The sequence below is a fragment of the Selaginella moellendorffii genome, unplaced genomic scaffold, assembly GCF_000143415.4.
Source record: "Selaginella moellendorffii unplaced genomic scaffold, v1.0 SELMOscaffold_5, whole genome shotgun sequence".
NCBI lineage: Eukaryota > Viridiplantae > Streptophyta > Lycopodiopsida > Selaginellales > Selaginellaceae > Selaginella > Selaginella moellendorffii.
In genome coordinates this window covers 1,104,095-1,127,197 of record NW_003314266.1, presented here as the reverse complement: position 1 = coordinate 1,127,197, position 23,103 = coordinate 1,104,095, and the positions used below count along the sequence as shown (strand labels likewise).

General features: G+C 50.4%; 7 protein-coding genes across 8 annotated transcripts; 4 read left to right on the top strand and 3 right to left on the bottom strand.

Annotated features, from left to right (window-relative positions):
- Positions 1-1,752: 1,752 nt before the first annotated feature.
- On the bottom strand, positions 1,753-3,601 carry LOC9659902. 2 transcript variants are annotated; one of them, XM_024669564.1, is made up of 7 exons: positions 3,470-3,588; positions 3,341-3,422; positions 3,200-3,274; positions 2,979-3,136; positions 2,801-2,902; positions 2,663-2,741; positions 1,753-2,600 (listed from the first exon to the last, which is right to left on the bottom strand). In XM_024669564.1, the coding sequence occupies exons 1-7, from the start codon at positions 3,532-3,534 to the stop codon at positions 2,442-2,444; spliced, it is 720 nt and encodes a 239-aa protein (XP_024525332.1). In that variant the 5' UTR covers positions 3,535-3,588; the 3' UTR covers positions 1,753-2,441. The 2 variants fall into 2 exon arrangements, with proteins under 2 accessions (XP_024525332.1, XP_024525331.1); XM_024669563.1 differs by having other exon boundaries at positions 3,341-3,601.
- Positions 3,602-3,611: 10 nt separating this feature from the next.
- Positions 3,612-4,823, top strand: LOC9658477 (protein GID8 homolog). The gene is made up of 2 exons (XM_002965064.2): positions 3,612-3,988; positions 4,285-4,823. The coding sequence occupies exons 1-2, from the start codon at positions 3,637-3,639 to the stop codon at positions 4,623-4,625; spliced, it is 693 nt and encodes a 230-aa protein (XP_002965110.1). The 5' UTR covers positions 3,612-3,636; the 3' UTR covers positions 4,626-4,823.
- Positions 4,178-8,749, bottom strand: LOC9658476 (mitogen-activated protein kinase kinase kinase 3). The gene is made up of 13 exons (XM_024669559.1): positions 7,320-8,749; positions 6,676-7,245; positions 6,528-6,612; positions 6,416-6,478; positions 6,197-6,357; positions 6,068-6,143; positions 5,957-6,016; positions 5,788-5,892; positions 5,520-5,738; positions 5,399-5,442; positions 4,975-5,336; positions 4,836-4,915; positions 4,178-4,760 (listed from the first exon to the last, which is right to left on the bottom strand). The coding sequence occupies exons 1-12, from the start codon at positions 7,817-7,819 to the stop codon at positions 4,905-4,907; spliced, it is 2,256 nt and encodes a 751-aa protein (XP_024525327.1). The 5' UTR covers positions 7,820-8,749; the 3' UTR covers positions 4,178-4,760; positions 4,836-4,904.
- A 40-nt stretch (positions 8,750-8,789) lies between these two features.
- On the bottom strand, positions 8,790-14,369 carry LOC9659901 (pleiotropic drug resistance protein 1). Its single transcript, XM_024669699.1, has 9 exons — positions 13,812-14,369; positions 13,517-13,753; positions 13,176-13,303; positions 12,620-13,117; positions 12,310-12,557; positions 11,893-12,251; positions 11,589-11,843; positions 11,358-11,532; positions 8,790-11,306 (listed from the first exon to the last, which is right to left on the bottom strand). Exons 1-9 carry the CDS (start codon positions 14,367-14,369, stop codon positions 8,869-8,871), a joined length of 4,896 nt encoding a protein of 1,631 aa, XP_024525467.1. The 3' UTR covers positions 8,790-8,868.
- A 594-nt stretch (positions 14,370-14,963) lies between these two features.
- LOC9659900 (L-ascorbate oxidase homolog) lies at positions 14,964-17,724 on the top strand. Its single transcript, XM_002965063.2, has 8 exons — positions 14,964-15,528; positions 15,629-15,738; positions 15,800-16,070; positions 16,169-16,295; positions 16,368-16,716; positions 16,816-17,178; positions 17,235-17,316; positions 17,391-17,724. Exons 1-8 carry the CDS (start codon positions 15,391-15,393, stop codon positions 17,631-17,633), a joined length of 1,683 nt encoding a protein of 560 aa, XP_002965109.1. The 5' UTR covers positions 14,964-15,390; the 3' UTR covers positions 17,634-17,724.
- Positions 17,725-17,987: 263 nt separating this feature from the next.
- LOC9659899 (calcium-dependent protein kinase 26) lies at positions 17,988-20,926 on the top strand. The gene is made up of 7 exons (XM_024669560.1): positions 17,988-18,922; positions 19,594-19,737; positions 19,831-19,983; positions 20,045-20,160; positions 20,227-20,394; positions 20,447-20,671; positions 20,728-20,926. The coding sequence occupies exons 1-7, from the start codon at positions 18,121-18,123 to the stop codon at positions 20,842-20,844; spliced, it is 1,725 nt and encodes a 574-aa protein (XP_024525328.1). The 5' UTR covers positions 17,988-18,120; the 3' UTR covers positions 20,845-20,926.
- A 41-nt stretch (positions 20,927-20,967) lies between these two features.
- On the top strand, positions 20,968-22,884 carry LOC9659898 (light-inducible protein CPRF2). Its single transcript, XM_002965061.2, has 4 exons — positions 20,968-21,406; positions 21,798-22,009; positions 22,198-22,399; positions 22,464-22,884. Exons 1-4 carry the CDS (start codon positions 20,984-20,986, stop codon positions 22,752-22,754), a joined length of 1,128 nt encoding a protein of 375 aa, XP_002965107.2. The 5' UTR covers positions 20,968-20,983; the 3' UTR covers positions 22,755-22,884.
- Positions 22,885-23,103: the final 219 nt, after the last annotated feature.

Sequence of the window (23,103 nt, the reverse complement as noted above, 5' to 3'; positions counted from 1 at the left end):
AGGAACCTCTTCAATACGTACCTCAAACTGGAGGGGTGTCTAATCTGCCCTAAACTCAATTAGGTGTAGGGCAAAGCTCAATTATCCCACATGCCCAAGCGCAATTGAAAGTCTTTTATTTAAATAGTGCGGCGATTACATTACTATTACCTCCTGGGTTGTAGAGTATGCATCTGATGACCCGCCTGTGTGTCTCGAAGTATAAGTCATATTCCGACCCATGAGGTTTTTGCGAAAAATTCTTTTCCAAATTTTCAATTTCTTGAAGCCTTGTGATATCTGGGAATCTATTGAAGAGTGTCACGTCGTTCATCCAGTGTACAGGATTCAGACGGCAATAACGGTAGAGCTCTGCAGCTCGAGCGGCGAATCCACAACCGATCCCGGGTGCAAGCGTTTACACAGCTCTCGTTCGACATCAGTGAAGATCTTGACAAGGGGAGAGAGCGTATTCAATGCATTTTTGACGGTCAACTTTCGAATTCTATGCGCAGATAGTCAACTGCGTTGACGAGGACGTCTCGCAGTTGACCAGGAAGAGAAAAAGGTACGACTAGTCATCAGTCCCCAAATCCATAGTCCCATGGAGATGAGGAGGTTCAGGAGCTACTCAAGTCAACAATGGAAGGAGGTTCCAAAGTCGAAAGGTGGTTGAGGATTGTTTAGCATGCATTTAGGATTGACTTTGAGCAGGGGTGGGGCTGATTTGCATGTTGTTATTCCATCAACTTTTAAGAACAAAGGTGGCGGTAGTTTGCGGACCATATCCGTGAATACAACGCTCCACGCACATGAGATGCACCAACGCGTTGAGAGCTCGCACGTTGAGAAAGAACCTCTCAACGTAATCCAGAACCAGCGACCACATCTCAGCTGACTCCTTGTTTGTGAACATATCAAACCTCCTCCCACCCTGGTGACTAAACACCCTCCTCCATCCCTGCACCAACCTGCCATCTCCTCGCTCACCTTCGACCAGTCCCTACTAGCTTCCTTCTCCCGTGAAGAAATCCCAATTCCATCCCTTCCAATTCCCGTGGATGAGGTGAAGTGGAAGCTGCCGAGATAGCAAAGATCGTCCTGGAGCTGGCACTGGACCAGAGCCTCAACCGCAATCACCCTGAGCAGCACTCGGTATCCATAGAGTGCGCCAACTTCCTTCTCATCGAACAAGGAGCTCACGGTCTGGAGTTCCTCTGCATCCATGCCACTCTTGGCTAGCTCCAGCCACATCTTTGGTCGCACTTGCCCAGGTTGGGAAATTCGATAGCAAACAGCCCTTGTCAAGCTTGGACTCCGATGAGCTCATACTCCCGTGCTTCTCCAATGCTGTGCCTTGGAAACCATTCGAGCTAGCGTTGGCAGCAAGGAGACTTGGAGCAAAAGAGCATTGATTTCCTCTCCCCCAAGAACACATGATGCAAACACTGTCTTTTACTAATGTTATTCTTGTATTCAAATTTGCAATCTAACACCAAATTGCATGATGTTCTTGGCAACCAAGCCCTTGCAAACCCACTTGGACACTCCTAGCTCCGCCACCTTTCCAGAGCACATGCCCATGACCGTGCCCTGCTCCTGTAGAATCCGTGCGATCTCCTCAATCTCATCGGTGCAAACGAGGGAAGAGATTGCCCAAGAGCTGCTCCACGCTTGATTCCCCCACCATTTTCCTGAAGCGCAAGAACCCTAAACCCCGCGCGACATCCAACGGCCGACATTAATTTAAAACCCAGAACTAAGCGAATGATCGAACGAAAAAAATCACTTTTTTCCTGTCTTCTTGGATGCTATGTGCGACGCTCCCTTCTTCTTCGTGTTCTTCTTCAAGCCCACAGCTTTCGCGATCGCAGCGGTGGCGGTGGCGATGGCGCCACCCTTCTTACTCTTACCTTTGGATGAAGCAGTTCTCGCAGCCTCCTGCTCGAGCCGCTGCTGCGCCGCCAGCCTCTCTTTCTCGCGCCGCCGCTCCGCCAGCCTCTCCCTCTCGCGCTGGTGCTGCTCCGCCAGCCTCTGCCGCTCCTGGAACTCGGCACACGCCAGAGACGGTCCTTTGAAAACCGGGCACCGGAGCTGCTGGGACGAAGACGAGTAGTCGTCGAGGCACACCGAGTGGAAGCAATGGTTGCACGGGAGGACCGCCACCACGGCCTGGCGCTCGCTGAAATCCACGGCGCCGATGGACGAGTGGAACGTGACGGCGAGCGGACACGAGCAGAGCTGGCAGTGGAGCTTGAAGAGCGGGTCGTTTTGCTGCTTGGGGCCATCGCTCCAGTCGCAAGCTATGTCCGCTTCGCGATCGTCGTAGTCGTCTTCGGAGTCGCTGTAGTCCGACATGCTGCTAAAGCCCTCGCGCTAAGGGTTTTCGCGAGCTTTTTGATGCTCGAAAGAAAGATTGAAAAAGTAGATTTTTAGCTCTTTTATGAAGGAGAAAGATGGACTTACATGGCTTTGAGCTTGGCTAGTCGCCGGGAGGTTTGGACGCTCGCCAATGTGGAGCCGGCTTTGAAGAAGGCGAAGGTGAGGGTCACCGCGACCGCGACCGTGGCGATGAATCCTTCCGGCTGCGGGAGCTTGTTGAGGAACGGGTATGGATACATCTGTTTGTTCACATGCGAGCTGAGCTTAGTAGAAGTTTTCTTCGCTTTTTCTTTCTTTTCACCTTGTTCTTGAAGGCACAGACTTGGATCCAGGTGGTGTAGACAAGGCAGAAGATGAGAGACTGGTTGAGTGACGACTTCCTGCAGCGAAAGAAACACAAAACGTGTTTTTCACTGGAGAGAAAGATGGAGCGAAGTACCTGAAAGTTCTATCGGAAACGTGGACGTCGGTCCAGGCGACAATGGCGTTCGCCAAATGGACTGTGAGATTCAGCCACAGTGGTGAAGAAGTCTGGACGTTTCTGCGAGAGAGAGAAAGCCACTGTTAAGTCAAGAACAAACAAAGTAGAGGAGGAAGAACGAGAGAAGAGAGCTTACAAACTCCGAGTGACGGTGGTCTCGATTTTGGCAGTGGCAGATGCTTCGACTGGAGCTGCGGTAGTGAAGTAGAGAACCCAGTGCATGGCCGTGATGACATTGGCAATCGCGAAGGTGGTGCAAGACAAATCATCCGCCGCGCGCTTCAAGCCTCGACTCTAATCTGCGATGCTCCCTCTCGTTTCCATACCAAAAGAAAAGGAAAAATTCGTGCTGCTCACCTCCGGAAATAGGTGGGACAAGAGGCAGACGAGCAGTGATACCAATTGCAACGTGAATCCACAGAAAGTGAGATACTGCGATGAGAAATCAAGGAAGAAATCGATCAAACGAAGAAGAAATCGCTCAAAATTTCTCTAAACCTTGAAGAACCAGCCAAATCCTTGCGACTGGGGGAGCTTGCTCGCTGCGCGGCCAAAATGCCAGCTAAAGGTGTACAAAAACCTGAAAAGCAATCGATTGGAAGAGCACAAGGCGCTAGAAATCCTCACCAGAGAAACGCGACGAGATGGAAGACGAAGAGCGCATTGCCGGCGGGGCGAGAATGCGCTTTCATTTCGTTTTCTTTCGCCCCTTTCTTGTTTGCCCAAGAACCCTAAAAAGCAGGCTTTCGTTTTGCCCATTTTTTAGGGTTCTTCGCTGTTAGGGTATCACAGCCATGGGCAAAGGGGAGTCATCGTCGAAGAAGATCGTGAGTCGCGAGGAATGGGAGCGGAAGCTGGCCGAGGTGAAGATCCGGAAGGAGGACATGAACAAGCTGGTGATGAATTTCCTGGTGACCGAAGGCTATGTGGACGCGGCGGAGAAATTCCAGCACGAATCGGGCACCTCGCCGGAGGTGGATTTGGGGTCAATCACCGACAGAATGGCGGTGCGCAAGGCGGTGCAGTGCGGCAATGTGGAGGACGCGATCGAGAAGGTGAATGACTTGAATCCCGAGATCCTCGACACCAATCCACAGCTCTTCTTCCACCTCCAGCAACAGAGGCTCATCGAGCTGATTAGAAGTGGTGAGTCTCGCATTTCCTTCTCCTTCTTAGATCGATCCATCGCCTCCCTCACTTTTGGATTTCCTCTCCATAGCGTCTCGCTCGTTTGTTTTTGGAGATTGTCTCGTTAGCTCTGTGCGATCCTTTGATTGATGGCCTGGCTGCTAGAAGTGATCTCTTTTCTTGTGTAGGAGTGATACATGGTCTCGCTGCTAGAAATGATTTCTCTCCTTGTGTATAGGAGTGATAGATTAGAAGTGATCTCTTTCCTTGTAGAATTATAGATCTTTGTCTTACACCTTACGTTTTGGATCCAGGGAAGCTCGAGGAAGCCTTGGAGTTTGCACAGGAGGAGCTAGCTCCTCGTGGAGAAGAAAACCACAGCTTCCTCGAGGAGCTGGAGCGGACAGTGGCGCTCCTGGCGTTCGAGGACACTTCGAATTGCCCGGTGGGAGATTTGCTCGACTTCTCGCAGCGCCAGAAGACTGCGAGTGAATTGAACGCCGCCATCCTGACGAGCCAGAGCCACGAGAAGGATCCAAAGCTTCCCAGCCTGCTCAAGATGCTCATCTGGTCCCAGAACCAGCTCGACGAGAAGGTTTCGTATCCACGGATCAACGATATCGTGGCTGCCAGGCTCGAGGATCCAGTTACCTGAGGAAAGCTTATATACATTCTTCCTTCCTTTCCTCCAAAAACTCGCTCGTTATCGGTTTCTCTCTTCCTCTTTTTCTTTCTCCTCTCTTCTGGATGTACTTGCGTAGGGAATGGCTGTTAGATGATGACCGAAAGTCTGCAAGAAAAATGAAAAAAATGTACATTGCGCATGAATTAATCGAACATTTTCTCCCTGAAAGTCGAAGCTTACTCTACTTCGTAAAATCTTTTGGCTTAAGTTCCAGTTTGCTTTGCCGGATCTTCTTCATATACAGCTCTATCACTTGTTATCTGGAAAGCAAAATAGAAACTTTTGTGTCAAAGCAAGGAAAAAGGAAGAGCTTGCTTACCGAGAAGAGAATTCGCATAGAATCTAGAGTTTGTACTCAAGATATCGCTGGACATACGCCTTGGACTGGCATCCGGAGTGAGCTGTACCGGTGGATTCCACACGAACTCGCTCCTTTGAGCAGCCCTTGGACTTCTACTCCCTGGTGACGAAACAGCAGTCGCCGTAAATCTTGGCTCGTTTCTTATGTGCATTCCGTTCACTCTTGAAGCCATGGTATATCTGTCCTTCGCAAACCCGGCTGGAGCTTCCTCGGTTTGGGGTGTGGAAGTTCCAGACGTGATAATTGGTGTGAGACCTCCATAGCTGGAATAGATTGATCTCGTGTAGGCCGAATTGCTGCTAACAGGAGACATGAGATCTCTACAAAAGCAAAAGCGAGAAACAATCGTCAGCGTATCGTTTCTGTGCTTAAAAAACATTACCGCGGATGATACTGTCCCCCTCTATCGTGGCTTAAATTCGCAACCTGGATGATCATGCAGGTTGATCACTCAACATCATCCAAAAGAAACAAAAGAATGGAAAACAAAGAATATCACGTACCACTGAGCGAAATGTTGGCGACAGAGGTGGAAGGCCATCCGGAAGATGTTCATCGTGCAAAAACTTGACAAAGGGGTGCTCTAATAGTTGAGAAGCTGTTGGACGATCGTCGGGATTTCGCTGTAAGCACAACCTGATAAACTCCTTCGCCACTGGCGATAAGGTGTCCGGTATTGTAGGAGTCTCCTTACTGTTTCCAATCTTGAACATGGCTGCAACCTGTGTACAAGTAAGTGAGCACGCACAGAAACTACAAAAGAATACATACCCCCTCGTACTGGCTCCATGGTGGTTTTCCAGTTGCCATTTCAATGATTGTACATCCTAGACTCCAGATATCCACTGGATAGCTTTGCGCATTACTCTTGAAAACCTAAAAAGGAGTAGCCGTGTGACGGTGTCATAGAAGTATTAGAAGAAAGAAAACGTGGACATACCTCAGGAGCCATCCAGTAGGGACTTCCTTTAAAAGATAGCACAAGTGAACTAGAAGATATCTGAAGCGTGGATGGATAAGTAAAAAAGAAAAACCACAGCTTGCTACTTACATGCTTGGCCATTCCAAAATCCGCTAGCTTGACTTCACCATTAGTGTCAACGAGAATGTTCGCACCTTTGATGTCTCTGTAATAAAGGCGCTGTTAATAGAAGCTCGCAAGAGTACAGAGTCAACGAACCGGTGAACTTTGTTCATACTGTGCAAGTATTGGAGTCCAGATAGGATTTGCTGCGTATAGCTACGAATGACGGGCTCTTTGAAAGCACCATATTCCTGGAGCACCTTGTGTATCGAGCCTCCGGAAACGAACTCCAAATAAATATACAAACTATCGTCCAGCTGCAGGCAGCAAGAAAGGAGAAATGAGACATCTAGTTAAGAGATACCTTAACCTTACCATTTCTGAGCCAAGGTATTGAACAATGTTAGGATGTCTTAAACTACTTAGCATATTTATTTCCTGAAACACCAGTCAGTGACAGGAACGTGCAATGAGAACGGCAGCATACCTGCATTAGCTGTTTTACAGATTCTATAGACTTAGGATCATCCACAACGAGGACTTCTTTCATTGCACAAAAGGTACCACTATCACTGCAAACAAAGAAAAAACAAACCATCAGCTCGTGGAGTAGGCCGAGAATATCAGAAGCATACCTAAAGCCTTTGTACACTCGTCCAAAGGAGCCAACACCAAGAAGGTTTCCTTTTTGCCACCTGATCGGACTGTGCGAAGGCATGCCAGGCGGTGAACCGAGAGGAAATGTAGATGACGCTGGAGAATTTACTGTCGAGTTTGTAAATGCCGGTGGCGGAGGGAGCCGATGCCCGACACTAGGCGAGTCTGTACCTCTGGAACTTGAATGGTGCAGGGGAGAGACAGCACCACTTTGAATCCTCGAACCGCCTCGTATCGGACTTGCAAGAGGAGATTTTTCTGGACTGTTTCGTCCCTGGTTTGTGGAGTTCGTCACAGCACTGTGGTTCTGGAACAAAGCCTGTTGCTCCGACGAACTTAAACGTCTTGGACTGTGAGAAGGACTGGAGATGAGACTGGTTGGCGCGCTACGTGCCGGTAGATGTAAATGCATGCCTTGTTTTGCCGCCGCAGCACGAGCTCGCAATGGGGAGACGGAGCTCGTCTTATTTCCTGGAGGTACCGTCTTCGGAACCGCCTCTTTCTGGTGTGGATTTCTTCCAGCTCTGTTTTGGTTTTTCTGAAGTGAGCTGAAAGAAAAAAGAAAGAAACCAGGTGAGCAAGCACTTCTCGCGAAAGTTAAAAACATAAAGTAAAAGCTTACAAGGAGTTTGCGTGTCCATTTTGATCGGTTTGCTGGCGATTGGAACTTCCAAGCCAAGCCTCCGCTGCTTCCCCACTGCTTGTGGAGCTTCCACTGGAGATAGAACCAGAACCATATCCCGAAGTCGTCCCGTCCAATTCGGCAACCTCGTGCTTAAACTCGACTTGGTCATACGTCGGCAGCGGAAGAGTTCCATTGCAAAGCTGAATCTTGGTAGTACTCTCCGGCAAAGGAAGAGGCTGTCCCTTGAATGCCTGCGGCTCGGGAAAGAGCGGGCTTCGAATTCCGGCAGACGAAGGCGAGAATGTAGGAGCATCCGCCGCTACCACCCTGGCCGAAGAATCATAACTACTCCTGGAACCCCTCGAAGACCCGTCATCCTCGCCTGACAACCGCGGACCCTTCTTCCCGAGAGAGTAAAGCTTGCTGTTGTCAGCCTTATCCTTACCGGAAGCATTGGACGACGATTTCCTCGAAGATTTGCTCCATGGGAAGGGCATCTTCCCAGGCACCAAAGCCCTCTACACTACCTCGAAGCTACTCTAGGAAACCTCGCGCGACCACGGAGACCCCATGACAAACTTCTCGCTGCCATCGTCATCAAAACCGGAATTTTCCTGGCGAAAGCCCCATCCCATTTCTTCCATCCACGAGGGTCTCTGATGGAATGCTTACGAAATGCTCACCGGAGCTGTAGCAGCAGCATCAGCAATTAAGAATGGCGTGCTTGTCGGGGAGTGAATCATCCATCGCTGCTGCTCACACGGACCATCCTTTCCCTGTGCCTGTCTGTACCACTGTGCTGCTACTGCTACTTCCCGGCTGCCAGTAGCGAGAAATCTATAGCTACATAGGTAGTTCCCACACGCTGTCACAAAAAATTCGAGCTACTCGTAGCTCCTGGCGGTGCCATAGACCCCCCGAGCCCCATTCTGGAAGAAATCCTATCACTGCCACTTGCCAGACCATACCATTCACGTTGTTCCACTGTAGAACACCCGCTTTGCAAATTTTATGATAACTCCCATCATCGCCCGGCCCCCCCTTGTGTGCGCGCGATTTCTTCTCTCTATCGTACCTAGCGAATGGCCGGCGCTCGCATTGGAAGCCCTCGCACAAGGAATCTACCTGGAACTGGATGATCGATCGAACCAAGAGAGCCCGGACAAAAGGGAGAGAAGTGCTGGATGAATTGGCTGGACAGCGGCACCGCACGCGATCTTGATGTGGAATCCGCGGCGCGCAAAGCGAGATTATTAGCAAGATAAGCGCCGCGGCGGCGATTGATCAGAGGGAATAGAAAAAAGGAAGAAAGATTCGGCGCTGCTGTGAGAGTGCGCGATCTAGCTGCTACTCGGCGGCGCCGCGCACACGATCCGCGCTGGACGACCGGTTGATCACGCACAAAACAATGCCGCTTGCCATAAACCCTAACCCTGTTGGAGATTCGGCGAATATGCCACAACGGTGGGCACGTTTGCCCGTTTCATCGAGGCCGTTGAATTAAAAAATGAGAGCTCATCTGGACCGTTGATTTTGCGCTTCTTCTTCATCCTCTGTTGTGCTTCATCCACACGAAGGCGAGGAAAGAAAGCAGCGCGAAGAGGACGCTCATCCCGCCCAGAGCGACGAAATCCAGCGAGACCCTCTCCACCTCCAGCGATCGCTGCGAGCTCAATCGATCCCACACGAACACCGGCAAGCTCCCCGGATCGGAGCTCTCGGCGTTGAGCAGCCGCGGGCAGTGGCATCCCGCGCACGAATTCGCATCGCCCACCCGGCAGCTCGCGCACGCCGCGCTCGCGGTGTCGCAGAAGAAGCTCACGCTCGTCAGCGCGTGCGTCACGTACTGGAATGGATTCGCCCAGAAGACCCACTCGCAAAATCCCATCTTGGCCTTTGGGACGATCACGCCGGAGGCCGAGACCCAGATGGAGTTCGTGATGGACACCACGAACGCCGCCAGCACTGGAACCGGGGTGGCGATGGTGATGAACATACCGAAGTACATCACGGTGGTGGTGAAGACGAAGAGGCACAGCCAGTACGTGACGAAGCTGCTCACGCTCTGCGTCGCGATCGCTGCCAGCCCGTTTGAGATCCCCACGAACACCAGCGTCGCGATGAACAGGTATGGGATCTCCGCGATCGCCCAAGACACCGGATAGAAGATTGGAGCGTACATCGCTGCTCGCTGTTCCCTGTGGTAGACCAACCTGTCCGTTCCAAGCTGGGGGACGACGTTGTTGGCGATGATCACACCCAGCAGCATCACCTGGATGTAGATGAAAAGCGACCGGGACGTGACCGAGAACGTATCGTTGGTGGCGATCTTGTAGTAGACCGAGCCGAGCAAAAGGCCGAGAGCGATCGACCCGGAGAGCCGTCCAAACGTGTACTGGACGTTGCGGTAGAGGAACCTCTGTGTTCTCAGGAAGACCAACCAGGCCTGCTTGGAGTAAGGAGCGGCGTAAGTCGAATCCAGCGCCGGCCAGAACGAGTTCTTCCGGTACTGTTTCCGGAGTTTCTTGAGTTCTTCGGCGTTGGAGCTTCCCAGAGAACTCGCTCGATAGACAAGGCCGAGGTTTTGCTCGTCCTTTCGGATGATATCGAACATGTAAGTCACCGGGTTCTGGCTCTGCTCGTACTTTGGAGCGCTCGACATCGTCGTGAAGTATTCCAGAAGCTGGCCACAGTTCCAGCCGACGGGACCAAAGTAAACTTGCTCCCCACCGGGTCTCATAATAAGAACGTTGTTGAAGGCACTGAGAACTCTAGCGCTCGGCTGCTGGATCGTGCTGATAACAGTGCGGCCGGATGCTGCAACCGTTTGGATGGCGAACAGGATGTTCCTGGTGGCGACGCTGTCGAGATCGGACGTCGGGTCCTCGAGAAAAATCATGCTGGGATTTGCTGCAAGCTCCACAGCGATGGTCAGCTTCTTGGCGAGCTCAAAGATCTTCCCGTTTGAAAACTTGAGAGATCCCACTAGCTGGTCTTTGACGCCGACGAGGCCCATAAGTTCCAGGACGAGCTCTACGTGAAAGGCCCGGCGGCCGGGGGTTGTGCTGCCTCCAAAACGAAGACCGGCACTGAAATCGAGTGACTCCTTCACTGTCAAGAATGGCTGATGAGCGTCCACTCGCTCCACGAAACCAGACAGCCGCCGGAAGGTGTTGCTACTCAGATTGAATCCGTTCACCAGCACTTCACCCGAGATAAGTTCCCCACTTGACGATGGCAGAGTTCGTCCTGCGAGAACTCTTAAAAGAGTGGACTTCCCTGAGCCCATGCTCCCTATAATTGCAAGCATTGTCCCTGGCTTTGCGAATCCCGAGACCCTGTCCAGCACTATCTTCTCCTCGGCTTTTACAGAGAAACTCACTTGGTGGAATGATAACGTGGCTGCTTTCACGGGTATGTGCGAATTCTCCCACTGGTGACCTGTTCCCCGCAGTTCAAGCCCAAGGCCAAGCTCTTCGTCGTCATGGGTGCTACCATTCTTCTCCCACACTGTCTTGGTTTGCAAGTTGCTCATCTCGGTTATTCTGGATAGTCCGTCCCAAGAGATATCTTTCTGCTTGTCCTCCGGTTGCTTGTAAGAACTCCTTGCAGGCTCGCTTGGCAAGGAAGGACTTACTTCCGAAAAGACGACTTTGCTGAGTCCCAAGTAAGAAGCGAGCGCCAGAATGAGAACCGAAGCAGCAATAATTGCGAAGGATATTGCCATCCATTTTCTCTCCGAAACAAGCTGGAAAAACTCGAGGTACGCCCGGCCAACTGGTAGATCTGGATATTTCCGGCAAAACAGAAGTTGCTGAAAGTCTTGGCAAGATTCATGGTAGCGATTGAGGAACTCGGCCATGCAGAATATAACATTTCCCCAACGGAGCGGATTGGCCGAAAGCATCCACTTCCAGTAGCTTGGAGTCAAGCTCGGAAAGATAACGAATCCGGAAAACAATAAACCGAGAGAAACCACCAAACCTGACACACGATCCCGAGTTAGACCAAATATAAGAAAAATGTAAAACAAACCTGCTAAAGCGTTCCCAGCTTCGAGAACTGGAGTAATTGTACTCAGAAAAATGACAAGAAAAGACCCCATGTATGCCACTAACGCTAATAGCCAAAAGAACTGAATGTAATGAAGTCCAGCTTCTTCCAGTGAAAGTCTTGCAAGAAAATACACTGGAATGCTGTACAGAAGGGCCTGCCACAACAAATCCCAGGTCAGAATCCACAAGTAAAATGCAATGGGCGCCTTGCCTCCATAATAGACTGTGGAAGGTTGACGATGCTCTGAGCTGCTAAATACGAGGAAACTCTGAAAAACCGCTGCGCTCTGTGCTTGTAAAAAACCGGCCGCTGAATCATGTGCACCGGAAGTTGAACAACGTTGACAAGCATAATACTGAAAGTAGAAACGAAGCCGATCGCTCGAACAATGTTCATCTCTCCCGGATCAAGAGATCCACCGAAGCTATAGAATATAGCTCCCCCGAAAATCCCCAAGATCACAACCTGTAAAACTTATCATGCATGAATGAAGAAAGGAACAGTCGATACCAACTTGAATGAGACGCAAGATAACAAGTATCTTGAGACGAGTTGCAAATCGTAGCTGACGCTTGGTGACTGTTTTTGTCGACTCCCACCAGGTTTGCACAAACGCTGGTTGTGAGCTCTCGACTTCCTGCTCTGTTGCTCTTCGCTCTACTTGGAGTCGGACGTGTCCTCTAGCCCCTTCCAAAACCTTGGATATATCATCAGCATAGCTCTTCCGGGTTATCTTCGATCCTACTGCAATATACTGCATCCTTCCGTTCCTCAGAGAAATTCCAGTGACAATGTCACCTTCTTGGATATGCCCAGTACTCTCAATTCCTTGAGCTTGGTCGACTTTAGTGGATAGTCTACTTACTACCACCTCTGCAATGAATGTACAAGGCTGGTTAAAACACAAATAAAACACTTCCAAACACTTTACCTGCACCGTTTGAGGATTTACGCACTGACAAACCAATGCTAGGCTCATGCTCCACCCAGTACGTAAACGCAACATCGTCACTAGACACTATCCGGACGATGTCTTTGTACAAGTCTGAGGATTTGTAAGCCTCGACGAGCTCTTCAATCCCATATAGTTGCCGGTTTCCTTTTACGTATTGACCGCCTTCTCCTGCTCCAATGTCTTGCAAGAATGCAGCTGTGTCAACATGAGACGGTTTCGAAAATCTGCATAGCGAGAAAAAAATCCCATGTTAAGATAAACTCGAAAGCCAAGCTATAGAACATACCCCAGTACAGAGAAGTAATCCAAGACGTCTTGTCGTGGTCCCTGGTAAAGTATCTGTCCATCTCCCAAGACTATCACCCGGTCAAAAAGCTCGAAAACTTCTGGAGATACTTGAACCAGCGACATCACCGCAGAAGACCGTTGTATGCGGCTTATCGCACGCAAGGTGAAGACGAGATCATACGTTGCCTGCGAGTCCTGCTCGTAGCAAGGCTGGTCATAGATCATTACTGCGTAAGTCCCGATTGCTAGCTCAGCACTTGTAAGTCTGTGCCTGTTTGTTTCACTTAGACCGTCTTGGCCGATTCCAACGAGCTTATCTTCCACGGCCTTGAGCCCCAGAACATGAAGAACATACTCCAGGTATGGATCCTGCCCTTGCACTAGAGCTTGGGCAAAGTACCTCCGCATGCTGGGACTGAAGTTCTTTGGTCGGACCCCTTGCGTGCAATCCCCAGCAAACTCTAGCGTCTCGCGAACTGTTAGAAACGGCAGATGCCTTGAAGAAACGCTCAATGTTAGTACCTGGAGCTGGAAGATTTACAAGCTTTTAATACCTGTTCACTTGTCCATTGACATAAGCAATGAGTCGAGTAAGGACGACCTCGGAAGCTAGTCGGTCATTGTAAGAAACTATTCCTTGTAGTTTAGTGGTTTTGTTGGATTCACATCGCCCGGCGAGCACCTGGAAAAAGTCGAAAGCTGATTACCAAAAAACAAAAACTAAAAGAGAAAGATCCCAGACGACAAATGAAGAACCTTGCGGTGGAACAATCTAAGAACTTGAACGAAGAAGGAAACAAGACCATGAGAATACGGCCATCACGGATTCCAGGAAAAAAACGCCAAAGAAGAACATTCTACCCAAGCAAACACATGAATGCGGCTGAAGAAATACCTTGAGCAACGAGCTTTTCCCACTCCCGGGAGGCCCCAAGAGCAGCGTAGTGCTGCCGGGCATGATAAATCCATCCAGATCCTTGAGCACCTCGATCTTCCTCTTGATCGTCTTCCTGTCCAGCAGTAGATTGCGCAGCGGCCCCAAGAAGCATCCCAGCAGCTTGCCGCCGAATGTCTCATACCCTAGCGCCTGTTCTTGCGAGACGCTGAGGCGCACGCCAGAAAACCTCACTACCTGTAGACAACGGGAAAATGAAGAACCCTAAAAATATTTTCGCGAGCGATCGATTTACCTGCTGAGGAACTGGAGGCGCGAGCTTGGAGAGCTCCCTGAGGAAGCTCACGATCCCATCCTTGAGGATGAATTCCATCCCCAGCAGGGATTCCTCCGCCGCCGCGCCGCTAATGCCACTGTTGAGCCGCTTGATCGCCTTCTCCGCCTGGGCGGCCAATCCATTCTTCTTGAGCACCCGATACATCTCCAGCGCAGCGCCCTGGACGGTGCCGGCCTCGGCATTGGCAAGCCGGCGCTCGATTTCGGGCGTGGTGCTGCCCATCCGGCCGCGCGGAGGAGGAGGAATCTTGGACCTGGTGATTGGCGTCTCGGATCCCCGGACAGGAACCACGAACACGCGATCCGGACCATTGCCCAGCTGCGAGGGACTGAAGCCGGCATTGCCCATTGGCGAAGAGGCCGCATGGATCGTTCTAGCCATGGGCGATGCCTGAAAGCTACTCTGGAAGCTAAAATCGTAGTTCTCGTCCTCCTCCCCATAGTAGGACGATCTCTGCGAGGGCGATTGATCCAGAGTGACCGCCTCATCGCCCTTCCACCAGATTGGCCTCGCCATTCTTCCTTTTGGCAAAAGCTCCAGAGCGATTGATTGATTGATCGATGGATTGTAGAAACGCTTCAGCGTTGATTTGTCCGCGAACTCATCGCGTTGCTCGCTACAGCTCAAAGCCCGAGCGTGGATTTATTAGAGAGTCCAAGCGGCGATACAAATGGCACCCATAGCCTCTTGGCCGGCCCGCGCTATTCACTCTGTTCTAGGGCTTGCGAATATTCCAACGTTTGAATTCATAATTACACGTAAACTCTGTTCTAGGGCTTTCGAATATTCCAATATTTGAATTCAAACTTAGGGCACACGTATCCATTCATCCAATGCACGTTACTTTACGCAACATCTTGAGAAAGAAACAACATATAGACACAATCGCAACAGTGGCCATGGCTATTTATTCTTTTGCCTACTGTCCGTCCAACGCGTTAACATCCAACAGTGCCGATATCGCCACGCTATGTATTCGTGGCCGGCGGATTAGTGCATCCAACGGCCGCTAGCCCCCACGCACGCCCGCTGCGTGTGTTCTAGAGGACGCGTGGAATTGCTGTGCAAAGCAGCGGGCGCGGAGCTGCAAGTAAACCTCACGCGCTCGCACCGGAATTGCAAGCTAGGTCGATCGGTAACTTGATCGATCAACTGGCTTTGCGGCTAAGCGCGGAATTTTCATGAATTTTGGTGCTAGTTGTGAGGTGTTTTTTATCATCAATTCCGGTTTTTACTGCCAAGAATCTTCGGCTTGAATCGTCGACTTTGTTTTGGGCGCTCCATCAGTTCATGTGCGCTGGACGCAGCTCATTGCGGAACTTGAGTCGCACGATCTTGCTTTGAAGCTTCATCTTCTTTTGAAATTCTCCTTCTCTCAGCAAATTCAGCTATAAATCGCCAGAGGAACTCCACGGTCACCATCGTCTTTGATCTTTGGCCGCGAAATTCAACAGCTCTGATAGGAAAGGCGCTCGAATTCTGCAATTTGATCCGCCATTTCTTCAAACAGAGCGCTCTGTTCCTCACGACGACAAACATGGCCGTCATCGCCAAATTCCTCGCGATTCTCGCAGTTCTTGCACTAGCATCGACGGCACAGGCAGCGGATCCAGATCAGTTCCTCGACTGGGTAGTCACATTTCAGAATTTGCCACTGCTGGACACCACACAAAGAGTAAGATCGATCAATCAATCAATCATCACACGCATACACCACACACTATTTGCTATGCTCTGTTTCTTTGGGGTCTCAAATCTCACATTGTTCTTCCCAGGTGATCGCGATCAACAACCAATTTCCAGGACCCACGATCAAGACCACCACGAACAACAATCTCCACATCAACGTGACGAATCGCCTCGACGAGCCCCTGCTCTTTCACTGGTATGATCACTTCGGTTTTGTTTCCATCAATCCATTTCCAATCTCGTGATCCATGATCCAGGAATGGGATCCAGCAGCGGCGATCATCCTGGCAAGACGGCGTCTCGGGAACGAATTGCCCGATCTTGCCCGGCCAGTCGTGGCAGTATAATTTCCAAGTCAAGGATCAAATCGGGACCTTCTTCTACTATCCTTCCATCAATTTCCACAAGGCCGCGGGAGGCTATGGTGGAATCCAGATCGCCAATCGCGTAGTGATTGCCGTTCCTTTCCTACCGCCCGCGGACGATTTCACGCTTTTGGCCGGTGATTGGCAGCTTCGAGACTATCGGGTCAGTGGAAGAACGCGTGCGTTCTTTTTTTCTTTCTTTTTCTTGTTGCAACGATCTCACATCAAGATTGGTGGACAAATCTTTGTGTGATTAAACAGTCGAGCCGATCACGACTGGATAAGAGCCAAGGTATTGGAAGACCAAACGTTGTTCTTATGAATGGCAAGGCACCATACATTGCGGGTGGTAGCAATGCCAACTTTGAGAAGTTCACTGTCGAATCTGGTAAGCATCACTCCCACTCGATCCTGCGAAAAACTTCTCGATCGATCAACTTGGGCACTTCCAATCTCGCAGGGAAGATCTACCGCTTCCGTATCTCAAACGTTGGAACCGCCCAATCGCTCAACGTCCGGATCCAGTCCCACAAGCTCTGCGTGGTGGAAACGGAGGGCTCCTACACCGCCAAGACATGCGTCGATTCGCTCGACATCCATCTCGGGCAATCCTACTCGGTGCTCGTCACTATGGATCAGAGCCCCGCGGACTACTACATTGTCGCAAGCACCAAATTCAGCTCCGGCTCACTCAACGGCGTCGCGATTCTTCACTACCAAAATTCCAACACTGCAGCATCTGGAACCATCCCGGCTGGCCCGGATCCCTTGGACGTCAACTTTTCGCTAAACCAGGCGTTATCTATCAAGTAAGTAGTACCGCGCGGTACAGTCTTGCCAGACCGAGCAGTGCCGCGCGGTATGACCGAGAACTTGCCCGAGCCCACTGACACTTTTTCTTCTTTAAGGTGGAATTTGACCACCGGTGCCGCGCGGCCCAACCCGCAAGGATCTTACCACTATGGCCAAATTCCCATCACGAGAGTGATCCAGCTCTCGAGCTCCTCCGTGACTCTAAACAACCAGGCGCGGTTCGCGATCAACGGGCAGTCGTATCTCACACCCGATACCCCGCTCAAGCTCGCGGATTTCTACAATATCGACGGAGTTTTCACGCGGGGATCGATGCGAACCAGTGCCGTGGGCTCGCCGGTGATGGAGACGTCGGTTCTCGAGCTGGATTACAAGAGCTTTGTGGAGCTCGTATTCGTCAACCCGGAGAACGAGATCCAGTCGTGGCATTTGGACGGGATGAGCTTCTGGGTGGTCGGGTATGGATCGACCTCGATTGGATTGGATCACTTATCCATTGTGGTTGCTCTTCCAGGTTTGGATTCAACGAAACATGGTCGCCCAGCAGCCGATCCAAGTACAACTTGGTCGACGCTGTTTCACGCTCCACAACACAGGTTGGTCGATCACCCAAAAACACTAAAAGAAACGAAATTTTGTTCGCTGACTATCAACTTTGATCAACTTGTAGGTGTACCCGAGAGGCTGGACGGCGATTCTCTTCTCGGTAGACAACGTAGGGATGTGGAACATCCGGTCCCAGTGCTTGAGACGCCAGTACCTTGGCCAGGAAGGCTATGCCCGCGTGTTTAATCCTGAGAACTCCACGAGAACTGAGACATGGATCCCGCAAAACGTTATTCTCTGCGGCAAAGCCATTGGAAAAACCATCCCGGGCCCAAGAATGCTGGGCATTGACGAGATCGACCTCTAAAGAACCCCACACACACACACACATACACACAGCCTCAACCATACAACATTGACATTGTCTATAGATATATCTTTGCATTCTTTATGTGGAATTTTTGTGTAGCTTTGCTAAATGCCCATCGATAAGATCAAAAGATCTTTACGTGGAGGATTTTTGTGTGCTAAATGACCATTTCATCAAAGGAAAAGATCACGTAAATTTCTCTGTCCCAAAGCTAGGATACAATTCTAGAACGCGGGTCCATGCCCAGTGAACGCGCGAGAGCATCTGCCCACGTGGCGGGCCCTGCGCCGTCGATTAGGTGTGTTTGACGCGGCATAGAACCGGTCTGGGTTTCGAATCCCGTGAAACGCTGTTCCTCAGGAAAGAGAGAGGAAGAGAATGTCCTCGCTCACTAGTTTTAGTAGAAAGTCTAGGCTACTTGCTGAGTAGAAAGGCTCCAGCAGTCTGGATTGACCGATCAAAGTCGTGATGAGATGAGAAAGACATGGGGAATTCGTGCATAGGATCGGGGAGCCTAGCGGGCAGGAGCTGGCTATTCTTCCAGGGCGGCTGGATCGCGCAGGAGAGGGACAAGATCGCGCAGGGCAGCTGGGAGGAGCCGGGAGGATCCAAGCAATCGACCCAACAAGCGCCGCCCACAAGCGTCATCATCGCGGAGGAGGAGCTCCAGGGCGGCGGCGCCGCTGCCAGGGCCAGGAAAGCGGTGGTGGTGGTGATGGGCGATTCCCGACCCACGGCGGCGGCGGCGGTGGTGTCGCCCCGCCATGGCGGCCTCACATCCTCTGTTCTTGGGCGGCGCACCGAGAATGTCAAGGATCTCTACGTGCTGGGCCGGAAGCTCGGGCAGGGCCAATTCGGCACGACCTACCTGTGCACCGAGAAATCCAGCGGCAAGCACTACGCCTGCAAATCCATCCCCAAGCGCAAGCTCATCTCGCTGGAGGATGTGGAGGACGTCCGGCGCGAGATCCACATAATGCATCACCTCTCGGGCCACCCCAATGTGGTGGAGATCAAGGGCGCGTACGAGGATTCCAGCTGCGTCCACCTCGTCATGGATCTCTGCGCGGGCGGCGAGCTCTTCGATCGGATCATCCAGCGCGGGCACTACAGCGAGAGCAAGGCGGCGCAGCTGACGCGCACGATTGTGGGCGTGGTGGTGGCGTGCCACTCGCTGGGAGTGATGCACAGGGATTTGAAGCCCGAGAATTTCCTGCTCGCCAATGCCGATGAGGATTCGCCGCTCAAGGCCACGGATTTTGGGCTCTCGGTGTTCTTCCAGCCGGGTAAGCGACTGATCATATCTCTTGTTCTTCCGGGGATTTTGGGTCTTTGCGCTTGCGTGTTCTTATTCTCATCGCATCAAGGAGAAGAGGCCATCTCTTTGTTTGCTTGCTCTTCTTCGATAGAGATCATCGTTTTTTTTCGTTCTCCTGGCTGGTTTTTTTTTTTTGGTTCCTTCTCGCTGCGTTTTTTATTTGCTGGAATAGTTATCCATGGACGCGCTTGCGTTTTGTGGGCGCTGTTCCTCCTCGTGGAATTTTTTTTTCTTGTTGTTGCTGTTTGTCTCGACTTCGCGTCATGGATCGATGTGTGGTGTTTTTTTTCTAAATCTTGGTGCCATGGACGTGAACTTTTCTTTCTTTCTTTCTTTCTTTTCTGGCTTGCATGATCGTGTCAACTTGGATTGGTGAGCTTGAGTTTGACAATTGGAGCTCCATTCTTTTCCGTTAGCGACCATATAAATTTCTCCGTTTTTTTTTTCCACTGGAGAGCATTTGTGCATTAGTGTGATCGCGTCAAAGCAGCAGTGGAGGTCTGTTTGCATGAACAAGTCGCATCGTTCGTCACCATCGCGAAAACAATTCTGTTTGCACAGCAATGCCTGAGATCGTGGATTCTTTGATTGGTTTTTCGTTTGTTCCTTAGTTCTCTGTTGTTGTCTGGATTGAAACAGGCGAGGTTTTCAAAGATGTCGTGGGGAGCCCATACTACGTTGCTCCAGAGGTTCTTCGCAAGCAGTATGGACCCGAGGCCGATGTGTGGAGCGCGGGAGTGATTCTATACATTCTTCTAAGTGGAGTTCCTCCATTCTGGGCTGGTAAAACACGTTTTTTTTTCTCTCGATATACTAGTGAACTAGGAGCTCTTGTTTGATGCATGCAAAGTTCTCACTTTGATTTTTCTTCTTTAGAAACCGAGCAAGGTATATTTGAGCAAGTTCTCCAAGGCGACATCGACTTTGAGTCGGATCCATGGCCAAAGATCTCGGAGAGCGCCAAGGACTTGATCCGCAAGATGCTAACTCGCAATCCACGCAAACGACTCAAAGCGCAAGAAGTTCTAAGTTGGTTTCTCTAGAACATTTTAAGCTCGATCTTACATTCTCTCTCTCTCTCTTTTTGTAGCTCATCCGTGGATCATGGAAGGAGGTGTCGCACCAGATGCACCGATTGATTCCGCTGTTCTGTCTCGGTTGAAACACTTTTCCGCGATGAACAAGATAAAAAAGATCGCTTTGAGGGTAACTCTCAAGTTCTCTGTCCCTTTCGAGTTTGATCTTAAAAGTTCTCTTGGATTGATTTTCCAGGTGATAGCCGAGAGATGCACCGAGGACGAGATCGCTGGCTTGAAAGAGATGTTCAAAATGATGGACGCTGATAACAGCGGAGCGATCACTTTCGACGAGCTCAAAGCCGGCTTGCAGAGAGTGGGATCCAACTTGAAAGAGTCGGAGATCCACGCTCTCATGGACGCCGTAAGTTTCAGGAATGACTTTCGAAGAGTTAAAGTTCTACTTTCGCTCCCAGGCTGATCTTGACAAGAACGGTACCATCGACTACACCGAATTCATCACCGCAACGCTGCACCTGAACAAGATCGAGCGCGAGGAGAACTTGTTCGCTGCCTTCTCATACTTCGATCGAGACAGCAGCGGATATATCACCATTGACGAGCTCCAAAGCGCTTGCAAGGAGCACTACATGGGCGACGATTTGCTCGAGGATATGCTGCGGGAAATCGATCAAGACAACGTAAGCTAGCACAGTTCTCGTCACGATCATTTCATTTCTTCTTTTGTTTCCTCCAGGATGGAAGGATCGACTATAACGAATTCGTGACGATGATGAGGAATGGGAATGGTGGCGTTGGAAGAGGGCAAATGAGGAACAGCTTGAGCTTGAGGGACGTGATCATGGTTGGCTAGAAATCTCAAAGAAAAAGATAAATTTTTTTCTTCTATTCTGTAGATCTTTCGATTATACAAATTCCACATTTGCCACGTTTAACACTTTTACTTTTTGTTTGTATAAGGAGCTGTTCTTGTTTGACTTAATCCCAAAGAGATGAGGGTTTTACCTGTGGAGTCTAGACGACGATCATCCTCCATCGCGGGAGGAGCAGCGATGGCGCCTCCTCCTCCGGCGCAAGCGCGAGGTATGAATCGCAGCGACTCGGAATGGGCATTCCAGGAGTTTCTTCGCGAGCACGACGATGCGATCCAGGAAGAAGGGGATGGAGCTAGATCTGCGAGCATTCCAGGTGCGCCACAGCAGGCCAGCGCTGCTGGAGGGGCTGGGATTGGGAGCAGGCTAGCGCCGGTGACAGAGGAGAGCGGTGTGGAAGAGGTGGAGGATCGGCAGCTAGATCCCTTGTTCTCGAGATTATCCAGCAGCGAGAGCAAATTCGGCCAGCTCGATCCAGAGGCGTATCAGGATTATCTCAAGAAGAGGCTGGAGCTCGCGTGTGCCGCCGTCGCTCTCACACGGGTATGCCTATAGCTTCCTTGGGGGAATTGTAGTTCCTTCTTCGTGGTGTGTGATATTCGTTGCTAGAGATCCTTTCATCTTCGTGGTGTATAATCTTCATTGCTAGAGATCCTGGTGTGTGATCTTCATTGCTAGAGATCATTTCATCTTCGTTGTCAGTGAGCTTTTCCTCGTTAGCCATCTTTCTTTCTAGATTTTCTTCGTTGTTTGCTTTCATGGTTTGTTTAGCTTTTGTGTGTGTTCTTCATTGGTAGAACCTTGGATTTGTTTCAGAGCTTTGGTTTTTTCTTTACGTGACTTCTTTCGCCTGTGTTGTCCTTATCCATGAGCTTTGCTTGCCAGAAAGTATGCTGGAGATAGTCCGAAGTTAATCTTTGTTTGGGATGTATAGGCCAGCAACCGGAAAGGATCGAATGATTCGAGCAGCAAGAACGCCACGGTCGCCGGTGGGATTCCAGCTCTACCTCCGAAGCCCGAGTACAAAGACAAGCCATCAGCTACCAGTGGTTCTTCCCGCGAGCACTCCGATGACGAGGAAGGGGACGCAGACCACAGCACTGTGGAGCAATCGACAGAGCCCAGCGACATGAAACGCATGAGACGGTATGGAAGCTTTTTTTTAATCTCTTGCTCTTCATGCCTGTTGTTCATTGTTCTTGTTTGCGTGTTGTTGGTGCCTTTGTGTGTGCCTTGTGTGTGACTGGATTTGTCTAATGCTTCCTCAACTATTTCGATCGTATTTCATTCGTTGTTCGTTTGTAGTATTTTTCACACTTTTGGTTGTTGCGTAGGATGCTATCCAACAGGGAGTCCGCGAGAAGGTCGAGGCGACGGAAGCAAGCTCACATGAGCGATCTCGAGATGCAAGTTGCTCAGCTGAGAGTGGAGAACTCGACGCTGCTCAAGCAACTCAACGACATCAACAAGAAGTTTGGCGATGCTGCCGTGGACAACCGGGTGCTCAAGTCCGACGTTGAAGCTCTGCGAGCAAAGGTTTACAAATTCCCATTTTTACTTCCTTGGGTTCGTCGTTACTCACAGCTTTGAGATGATCCAGGTGAAGATGGCTGAGAACGTCGTCTCCAGAGCTGGCTCTAATGGATCGATGAACTTCTGCAACCGACCGCATCAGCAGAAGTCTCCGGCTTTCCAAATCATCGACGAGGAAGATCACGCTCACCACCAAGATCATCAAAGCCCGCAGCAGGAAAACTCCGGAAGCGGAGGTGGTGGCAGCAAAATGAATCGCACGCCTTCCATGCAACGGGTCGCGAGCTTGGAGCATCTCCAAAAACGCATTCGCGGCCCACCTTGTAACAACACAAACACCAACAGCGAGCGCGATTGAAAGAAACAAAGCCAAGTACCAAAGAAGAAGAAGAACGAAACTTACCTGTAAATATACCGTGACAACGCCTGTGACAATCTCAATCTTCTTCTATGAATGGTATACAAACTTTCTAAAAACTACAGAGGCTCTTTCCGTGTTCTTGCTTCTTCCTTCCGCCATAGCCAGAGCTTGGTTTGTTTTTGATCGAATCAAGAACATCACGTGCCTAGGATTTGTAACTCTAGCCACCACCTAAAAAAGCTCTCTTGTTCTCATCAAATCATAGAAAAGAAGAGAAAGATTTGTGTATATTCTTTGCTTGCTTCCCTGTCAAAGCCATTATAGTGGTCTGGTCGCTGTGAAGAAG